General features: G+C 47.8%; 1 protein-coding gene across 5 annotated transcripts in view; it reads left to right on the forward strand.

The window, feature by feature from the left end:
• Positions 1–10,422, forward strand: part of RGL2 (ral guanine nucleotide dissociation stimulator like 2) — a 309,124-nt gene extending 298,702 nt beyond the window's left edge. For all 5 annotated transcript variants that reach the window (XM_069635222.1, XM_069635226.1, XM_069635225.1 and 2 more), the window contains one exon: positions 7,452–10,422. In XM_069635222.1, the coding sequence (XP_069491323.1) occupies positions 7,452–7,636 (185 nt within the window). In that variant the 3' untranslated portion in view covers positions 7,637–10,422. The remainder of the gene's footprint in view (positions 1–7,451) is intronic.
• The last annotated feature ends 539 nt before the right edge of the window (positions 10,423–10,961 follow it).

The raw sequence follows: 10,961 nt of genomic DNA on the forward strand, positions 1-10,961 counted from the left end.
CCAACACTAGAAAAAGGGCTGGCACGCCCTTATCTTCATCAGAAGCTCCTCCCGACAAGGAGAGCAAAAAACTTTACGGGTTTGGCAGGAAGGTAGCCTCAACATCCGCCTACCAAGCAAGGATTGCGAACTCCACCACCCTGTTGGCTAGTTACAATTGCCATCAATGGGAAGAAGTCGCGGCGCTCATTGCCTCTGCTCCAGAACCGTTAAAGGGCCAGCTGGCTCGGATCTCGGCAGAGGGGAGAGCCGTGTCTGGTTGCATTTTAAAAGCAACTTTCGACGCCGCTGACAACGCAGGGAGATTGATAGCAGAAGGTACTGTTATCAAGAGACATGCGTGGTTACGGCAGTCGGGATTCAAGACAGAAACCCAGGCTTCTTTAATAGACAAGCCAGTGGAACCCGACCTATTGTTTGGGAAAGCGGTCGAAGACGCACTTAAAAATGCCAAAGATGAATATGAGACTCTCAAATCCCTTGGCCAGCTTACCAACAAACCCCCTAACCAGAGGGGGAACAGTAATTTTCGTCGCCCACGCGGCCAAAATTCACAAAGAGGCAACTATGCCCAGGGACAGGGTACACAATGGAATAACAACCAGCAGTCTACCCAGAGTTACGGCAGGGGTAACAAGAGAGGTCGTGGAAGAGGCAGAGGCAGCCCCAACAAAGGAGGTGGCACGCCTCCACCAAAACAGTGACGCTCAGTTCAGGGTCCCTTGTCACGCAACCCCGGTAGGGGGACGCATTTCCACCTTCACCCAAGCTTGGGAAGGGATCACCTCAGACAGATGGGTGCTGTCAACAGTATCCGCAGGATATTGTATAGAACTACTGCAGCGTCCCCGGAACCATTCTCCACGACAAAGAGTGCACTCCCTAGAGCATCAAAGGATCCTTCTCGAGGAGATCGCCATTCTGCTAGAAAAGGACGCGATAGAACTCGTCCCAGGACACCAGGTAAACAAGGGTATCTATTCAACTTACTTCCTGGTGCCAAAAAAAAAGATTTGACAATGCGCCCAGTATTGGACCTACGGCCTGCCAACAAGTATGTCAAGCCCCAAAAATTCCGTATGACCACGCTACAAGAGGTAATCCCCCTCCTAAAAAAGGGGGATTACATGGCAACCTTGGATATGAAAGATGCTTATTTTCATATTTCCATGCTCCCAGCGCACAAAAAGTACTTGCGCTTCAAGGTGGACAGTCGCCACTACCAATTCAAGGTACTGCCCTTCGGGATAGCTTCAGCACCAAGGGTATTCACCAAGGTACTGGCGGTGGCGGCTGCACACCTACGCAGGGAGGCAATCCCGGTGTACCCTTATCTGGACGACTGGCTCATAACGGGGGAAACCCCAGGAATTTGCAGGTCAAACATTCAGAGGACTATCGACCTCCTCCACGAATTAGGCTTCTCTATCAACGAGAAAAAGTCAAGTCTGGTGCCAAGCACCTCAAAACAGTTTCTAGGAGCTATCCTAGATACTCAGAAAGGATTGACCTTCCCTTCGGAAGAGAGAATTCGCAATATACTTCTGCAAATTCCGCCTTATCAGTCAGGTCAACAGATAACAGTACGCAAAGCTATGCGGTTACTGGGCATGATGGCGTCATGCATTTACCTGGTCCCCCACGCGCGTCTGCGCATGCGTCCCATGCAGGAATGGTTGGCGAAACAGTGGTCTCAGGCAAGTGGTCAGTGGGACGATCTAGTGGTCGTTTCGCCAACACTCGTACAAAGCCTACACTGGTGGACAAGAGAGAATCTCGCAAAGGGGAAACCCTTTTACGATCCCGAAGTACAAGCCGTGGTGACTACAGATGCATGCCTAACTGGGTGGGGAGCTCACCTTCTCCACCACACAGCTCAGGGTCTCTGGTCTCACTCAGTAGCCAAGAACCACATCAATCTGCTAGAGCTTCTGGCAGTATTCCGAGCGCTAAAGGCGTTCGAGCCCCATCTACTGAACTTGTCGGTGCAGATCAGGACGGACAGCACGACAGCCATGTTCTATCTGAACAAGCAAGGGGGGACTCGTTCGCCAAATCTGTCCAAGCTGGCCCAGAAAATATGGATATGGGCACTCAGACGGAACATCTTCCTGTCATCGCAACATGTTCCAGGGGAGCTCAATTCCCTAGCGGATGCTCTAAGCAGAGACTCCCTCCCAGAAGAACACGAATGGGTCCTTCACAGAGACGTAGTAGAAGATCTCTTCTCTCAGTGGGGTTTCCCCACTATAGACCTATTCGCCACAAGCGAAAACAAACAATGCCCAGGATTTGCATCCAGGTTCCCCCAGCCGGACTCCCAAGGGAATGCCCTGTGGATGAACTGGTCAGGGATGTTTGCGTACGCTTTTCCACCAACTCCTCTCATCAGGAAGGTGGTGTACAAAATGAACAAGGAATCGATGACGCTCATCCTAGTTGCTCCCATGTGGGCGAGACAACCATGGTTTCCACACCTACGCAGGATGGCGGTGTGCGAGCCCATCAGACTCCCAGCCTGGTACAACCTACTGTCCCAGCAACAGGGTCAAACAGTGCATCAGGAACCCAACTCTATGAACCTAGCAGCATGGCTCCTGAAGTCATAGAGTTTGGACATCTCAAATTACCACAGAGGTGTATGGACATTCTAAAGGAGTCCAGGAAACCAAATACAAGGCACTGTTACTTTGATAAGTGGAAAAGATTCGTTATCTGGTGCCAGAATAAACAAATCAACCCGGTTGATTGCACTCCTTCCAACGTTGTGACATACATGCTCCACCTGCTGGATGCAGGGTTGGTTTTTAACTCGCTGAAAGTACACCTGGCAGCCCTCTCGGCTTACACCACATCCCATAACAAGGTCTCGTGGTGGAAAGTACCAGTGGTTAAAGCCTTCATGGAAGGAGTAAAGAGACTTCACCCTCCTATTTCGAACCCACCGCCAGGATGGGACCTCAACGTGGTGCTAGCTAAGCTCATGGGACCCCCATTCGAACCCATGCATAAAAGTAGTCTCAAACACCTGACTTATAAAACGGCCTTCTTAGTAGCCATTACCTCCATAAGAAGGGTCAGTGAAATTCAGGCTCTGTCAGTGCAGGATCCTTTCTTTACTATCCACAAGGACAAACTGGTTTTACGCACACACCCTAGGTTCTCACCTAAATTCATATCCAAGTTCCATGTAAACCAGTCCATCGAGCTTCCGGCTTTCTTCCAAAACCCGCAAAGCTCGGCTGAGGTGAAACTACACACCCTAGATGTGCGTAGGGCGGTCCTATACTATGTAAATAAAACCAGACCGCTAAGGAAAACAGATCAACTGTTTGTCTCCGTAGCTACAGGCAGAGAGGGGGATCGCGTCTCTAAGGGCGCTATCTCGAAGTGGATTATCAACTGTATACAGCTGTGTTACTCTCTTTCTGAAAAGACTCTGCCTTTTACGCCAAGGGCCCACTCTACTAGAGGCATTGGTGCCACTCTGGCTTTCATTGCAAATGTTCCCCTCGACACCATTTGCAAAGCGGCTACTTGGAGCTCTATTCACACTTTTACTCAGCATTACTGCATTGACACTCATTCCAAGACAGATACACAAGTGGGACAAGCGGTTCTAAGACACCTGTTTGCTCATGACCCTTCTCACATCCCACCTCCTTCTTCTGGTACTGCTCGCTAATCTATGCACAGCATGTGATCTAAGCAGATTCCACAAGCCTCAGAAGGGATACATTACTCACCGTAATCGTATTTCTGATGCTTGTATCTGCTTAGATTCACATGCGACCCACCCTTCCTCCCCTCCGAGAGAAGGCGCATGATTGCTTGTAGTCTTACCTTTCTGTCTATCTGCTTGGATTATCTGTACTCACGCTACTCCTCATGCTTCCTCATGTCAGAAAAAATACAATCTGAGGATCCTACACGCGTGAGGGATCTTGGGTACAGTGAACGTCACACTAGGGATAGTATTACTGGCACGCCTGTGTCGACGCCCATTTTCGACTTTCGAAAAACAAACTGTAATACTCCGCAGCTTCCACTAGATGTCGGCCTATGCACAGCATGTGAATCTAAGCAGATACAAGCATCAGAAATACGATTACGGTGAGTAATGTATCCCATATATATATATATATATATATATATATATATATATATATATATATATATATATATATATATATATATATATATATATACACACACACACATGTGCACACCCATTAGACTATAACACATTCAGGAACACACAGGGAAGTGAACCCTGCCATACGCAAGTCGCCACCCATTGCACACAGAAAGCCAAGGGGCGCCCATGAAGCGATCCACAGTGAGTGAGAGGGGAGGCTGGGGAAGATCGGGGGTGTCATGGGAAAGAGGAGACATTGCGGGGGCAATAATGTGGCACTGAAGCAGTGTGCGACTGGAGTAGGGATGTCCTGTGAGAAGGGGTGTCAACGGTGAGGGTGTGTCATGTGCGTGTCAAGAATGGTGAGGTTGCAGTTAACAGGGCGTTACACAAGTGATTGTGGGGTTGTTGAGCTGGATTGGTAAGTGTTTAGCGGGGGAGAGGGCCCTGATGGTGAGGGATGCTGGTGATGGGTGTGAGGGCAGGGACTGGAAAGGGCTGCTTTCTCATTTAGCAAGTTCTGCAGCAAGTAGGTGCGAGTCCATCCTGACTATGGTGGCCTTGGGGCTCCAGGAGGAGAAGGTGTTTTTCTCATGGGAGTCCATTGTAATAAAGGGCATACATTGTATCCAATGGAAACCCACCAACTTGGCAAGAGCAACTACTCTTGTCGAATCTGAAATAAGTTTATATAGCATACCATATACTAATTCCCCACTAAATACAGATCTGCAACTTATCGATGCATTTGCTATAGTAATGGGACACATTGAAGAAACCATGCACAGCAAACGGAGATGCTAAGAGTATGGCGGAGCGTTGGAATCTCACTCCCAAAAAGCAGAGCGTATGACCTTAAAATACATGAGAAAAAAGAGGATTGCAGAAACCTGTTGCAGCCATCCTATTGGAGGGACAAAACCGCCAATCCACCAATGCTACGTCCCTGCAGATTAAAACAGCGCAAAAGTGCGCGGGCACACACAAGACGCAGCGAGACACCAAAATGGCAAGAGCTTGCTTCCTATGCTAAGTTAGGGAATAACGCAGGGATATGGCAGGTGGTGAGAAGTAGTTGCAAAACTGATATCCAAATAAATTGTGTACCAAATGCTAGCTGGTATACCCATATCTCAAATACTCTAGGAGTACCAGAAACTTCAAGTACAGAAATATGCAACACATGTGCAAAATGGGAATGTCAAGTCTCAATAGATGACGTCATAGCCATCCTTGGGCTGAATACATCAAGAGCTGTCGGACCTGATGGCACCTGTAAGGCACTCTTGAAAGCCTCCCCAGTCACCAGGGCGAAAGCTCTCCACATTCTCGTCCCCAATCAAACCGTATATCGAAAAAAATCCTGAACTGTAGATAACATGCTTACCTTGGTGACAGTAGTGGACCATGCCTGGCAAAGGCACCAGCTGCCATGCGGCGGATATAGATTTTAATGCAGCATTTGACACCATATTGCGTAACCGCCTATGGCAGAAACTGCTAGACTGGCATATTCCAATGGGTCTGCTGACAATGATAAAACTGCTCTACCAAAACACTAGTGTGAGGGTGCGCCTGGATAGTAAGGGCAGACTGTGTGCCCCCAATCCACACACACACGGGATCTAAAGAAGGTTGCAAACTTGCTGCCACGCTTTTCAACCTATACCTGGCAGATTTCATTCACACCTTTCGACTGTCCGAGGTCCGTCCAGTCCCATTCGGGGACTCTTGTTGAATTGGCTAAGCTATGCAGACGGCCTACTCCTCCTAGACTATACACCGAAGGGACTTCAGTGTCTACTGGACGCCCTGGGAACTATGCAACTGAAAATGGGCTTAAGATGAGCACTACTAAAACACAAATAATGGTATTTAGAACAGCAATAAATATGCCCTTCTGCTATACATGGAAAATTAATCGGAGACACATTGAAATTATAAAAAACTACAAGTACCTCGGTGTGAGCATAGATGGTGATCTCACATGCATGTCCATTGTGATGCAAGTGTACTCAACTATATGAAAGTCTTGTATGTTCTAAGTGCATTCATTGGTAGACATGGGGGCTGGTCGATTTACACAATACTACTGTTGTATAGGACAAACATCATCCCTGTATGGTGCATGGAGTTGAGGATGGCGAGATAATTTTGTGTCACGCTTAACTTTGAATCAAAAATACTAAGGTTGTTGTTCAGGAAGCCTTGTAATCTGTCTTTCGAATATCTCAGACTTGAGTTTCAACAGAAAGGTATTGCTGTTCCCTGTAAGAATGGCCGTGTGTTGTAAAAAATGAAAAGCCTTGACAATGCCACCGTTTCAGAAGAAGTCTATAAAACATTCAAAAAGCTAGATGACCACGGTCATGTTGGCACCATAGGTACACGTATGCAAGTAAATGCTATTTGGCCATCAGGCATTGACCTCCATCTTAGTGCCGAAACCATGACTAAAACAATGACCATGCACAGGCGTGACACAGCTGGCAACTAAGACCAATTTCATCAATTAATTGCTGTACCGCGAACAGGTTCCTAGTTACATCATGGCCTTCCCTGATAGTAGTCTTATCTGCCAATGCCTATTGTTGAAATTCAATGTCACGACCTTGCTTGACATGAGGGGGGGCCTCAATTGAATCTGAAAAGAGAAGCGAGACTATGTCGCCTGTGTGGTAACCAAGAAATAGAATCCATGAAACACATTTTAATTCATTGTGAGAGCTTCTATGAACTGCAGGGCAAATGCACCCAATACATTGACCGGTTACGAGGCGATGAAACGGAACTAATAAGGGACATGCAATTGGAGGGCAACAATCCCCACTGTGTGTTCCACATGCTCCAGTTTTATCTTAAATGTAAAGACATTCTTGTCATCTCGTTCGTTTTTATTGAACATAGACTATTTATTGGTAATTGGTTTCATATATGATGTGTCTGTTTCTTTATATACAAAGCCAATTCGGCTACATGTGTACTAAAAAATAAATAATACTAAAAATAAAGGGCTGTACCCCACGGATGAGAGGTGGAGTGACCTTGAACCCCTGGGACATGAAAGCAATTTGAAGATTGCCACCTTGGAGCTCGGAGATGTCCAGGCCATCTCTCAGCCGTAGGGCACTTGGACGCTGTGGGCACTATAGCCCTCGTCTTAATGGTGGCTGTCTGGCTTGCACCCCTATAATTGAATGATGGCTTGGGGGCATCACTGTGTGCCTGGAGGTTGTAAGGATTGTGCTGAAGCTGATGTTCACTTGAAGCCTCACACAAACCTAATTCTTCTCTCTCTCTCCTTCCTCCGCAGAGCTGTCCATCCCCAACACGGCCAATGTCTTCTACGCCATGAACGCCTCCAGCCGTGACTTCCTTCTGCGACGCAAGGGCCAATTAGCCCCTTCACAGGCACCGCCGCGCCACAGGACTGAGCTCAGTGCCACCTTCCCGAAAATCAAATCCAAAGGAATGCGCATCGCCCGGGCACTGTTCTAATGTGAACCTGACGGCCAATCCGTGAGGGGATTCTCATGCACTCTGGTTTAAGCATGAGGCGATCGTGCTTCACTTTGGTGGCTCATCCGCTCAGCTGTTTTGGACATCTCTGTGCATTCTGGTGGAGCAACTGGTGAGGGCATCACGTTGCCGGCGCATCTGAGCAACCCGTCTCGGGGTGTCCTCCTAGGGCATCTGAGCAACAGGTGAAGGCAAAACATTGCATCCTGGTGGAGCTTCAGAGGGTCCTCCGAGGCAGCTGTGTGATTCTGATGGAGCGTCGAAGCCACATGTGACCGCAATACCTTCATTCCTGCAATAAGGTCATAGCCACATGAGAACAATGCCATCACCTTTCAGAGGAAGGATGTAGACCCAAGGGTGGTGCCATGAACAATATGCCGGGGTGTCTCACCATCCAGGGACCCCCAGGCTTTGCTGCCTGGTCCGCCATTCGGAATGCCTGATTGGGACATGTCGGAGCCTAGTATCTTTTCTGACTCCACTGAATGTCTCATTGTGGATAAGACTGTCTGAAATGCTGGTGTATTTATCCTTCCTGAATGCATGCAGTGTGTTGTGACTTGGACATGCAAACCGCCTGGACACTCGATTAATGTTGATGCATGCCAAGAATCTCTACCCAAGCTGTTATTTTGGAGAAGGAAGACATCCCATCCTTACCTGCGTGCAAGCAGAGCAGTGGTGTCTGTTAGTCCTAAGGACAGGCTGGCGATGCAAAACCCTATATTCATGCAAGGTCCATCCGGCTGGGGATAGAAGGGGATTGCTTGACACAATCTCCATATCTGTGCCATGATTGGTGAATTCCACCAAGGACCGAAGAAGCGGTGTCCACGCTGTGTGTGGTTAGCTCTCCCAAAACTGGCTAAGGGATGAGTCAAAAATCCTAACCCTGTCTGTGTGGCCCCAGTCCGGGCCCATGTAACTCGGTATGTGGGTGAGGGTAAGTTCCTCCCACAGCGGACAAAGTGGGGTGTGAGTCACATCTGTAAGCCGCGGGGCAGTGATTTCGCTGGGAACGGGCACAGGGCAGTGTTGGGGCATTTTGTAGTCTAGGTGTGCTGCAAGATGTGAGCCATGGAAGACTGGGTCAGAGCCTGCCCAACCCTGTGCCTACTGCACAGTAAGTACATCTCACTGGGGACAGACTGGATTGAGTCAGAGGACTGCTGCGATAAACGCCTCCTGTTGACTCGCCACTGGATGGCCTTGCAACTCATGGCTGCCTGTACATATGTAACGTATTCAGGTTAAATAGTTTGTGCCAAAATGGGAATCCAGGGAAGACCCATCCAACCCTGTATTTATGCCGCAGTCAATTCCATCTCCTCTCATGAGAAGGAGGGACTAGCTTCTGCCCGTCACTGTGGGGACAATCTCAGGACAAATGACCCTCAAAGGGACCCAGGAGTCAGACCTGAGGACGTGTAGCTGTGGCCGGGCCCTCGGACTGCTCTGAGGGGACACAGTGTCTCGCTGGGCTTGTGTTACACTTTTAGGATACTAGTGCCTTCATTGGGTTCTCAAGTAAATGCCGGGTTATTAGATAATCCCTTTTTTAAAATGTTACTTTGCTTTTAAATCTTCACATGGTCACTTCTGGTTGCATAGAAACCAGCAGCTTCTAAATCCTTTCCGAGCAAAAGTGCTTCGTGTTGGTAGGTCAAGGGGAGGTGGCGGGTACTCGTTGACAGACCCTACGGGAACAAGTGTTATTTCATTGTTTTAAGGATGGCATGCAGCAACTGCGGACCACAGCAAAGGTGTGTTGGCATAGCGCCTAGAGGAGGCTGGAGAAGGGAAGGTGGCGTCAGTAGCTACTGCCCGGGTTTTGGGGAGTATCGGACCAAGGCTTAGGAGTGTGTGTGGGCGCCGCCCAGAGGGTTCCGCGCTTGGAGTTGCAGTCCTTGCTCAGCCGCGGGGCATGGTGGGATCTTAGAGGAGTCGTGCTATGAATGGCTCAGTCCATAGAAGCTTTAGTCTGTGGCCATTGGTCCTAGGCTTTATGAAGACGTGCCTGACTGGAAATGAACATGAGTCCATTTCTATGCAAGTTTTTATTGGGTTTTTATGGCTTTTTTAAAATTACTTTTTTAGACGAAAATGTAAAAGCTCTTTGCTGCACATTTTCTTTTTTAATTATGGAAACCTGTCTCTACCTCCCAGCATTAATTTATAGGGGTGAGGGGTCGGCCTCCCTCTGTTCATCCTCTTTGCACTTTCCCTCTTAGTTTCCTTATCAGTGTTGTCTTTAAAAAAAAAGCATTGAGGATAGGAGATGTCTTCGAATTGAAGACCTAGCAAGCCCCTCCCATTCTCCGGTTTTATTTTTTTTTTATAGTCCTCCTCTGGTGCCCCCATCTTTCCCTCGCCCTCTATCTCCAACCCCACAGTCTTGTCTTTCCTTTACACTGGTTTCCGTTTTCTCTTTCTTTGGTTCAGAAATCGTTTGTCGAAGGGCATTCGCCATGAGCTCATTTTTAATTCTCTTTATCCTTAGGAAGTCCTTGTAAAGAGACTGAATCTGATGAGAAAGCTGGCACCTATGTCCACTGTTCTTACCCCTTCCTGCCTGTACTAAAGGTGCTACATAGTTTTGATAAAGCTAAATATGGGGGTCACAGGCCGTACCTGCCAGAGAATGTTGTCGACCCCCTTCCCATGCACTGATATTGTTTCCCACCCCTTGCTCCTGAATGCCACTTCCTGTACTGTATGCTCACCCAGTAACACTATAATAAAGACACTAAGAACAAACTGAATGTGTGTCTGAAATGTGCTCTTTGATGACATGACCTATGGGGTCTCATGATGATGTCATACCCATGGCATGGTATTTTTAACTGGCGTTCAGGGCAAGGCCAATGTGTTTATACGCTGATGGGTGTGGGCATTTCTGCAGCCAACAAGGACATCTTTTCTTACTGTGGCATGGTATTTTATACTGAAATTAAAAGCAAAACCAGCATGAGTGTTCTTGCGCGGCCATTCTGGCCTACATCGTTGCAACACTAATATAGGCCAGGATGGCAACGTAAGAACACTTTCTTACTGGGACATGGCATTTTTTACTGGCATTAAAGACAAAGCCAAAAGGCATATGTTCTTGCGTGGGACTACTGGAATATATTGGTGCAGCCAACATGGACATGTATGGACACAGTCAGCAGGAAAATATTTGTTTACACTGGCAGATAGTAGGCAAAGGCTTCCTGAAAATGCATTGAAAAATGCACTGTTGGTAACTGATTGATGTTTTCATGGCTTACTCTACAAACCCGATTATAAACTATGTAGCTTT

The sequence above is a fragment of the Ambystoma mexicanum genome, chromosome 13 (assembly GCF_040938575.1).
Source record: "Ambystoma mexicanum isolate Mex_15411 chromosome 13, UKY_AmexF1_1, whole genome shotgun sequence".
Lineage (NCBI taxonomy): Eukaryota > Metazoa > Chordata > Amphibia > Caudata > Ambystomatidae > Ambystoma > Ambystoma mexicanum.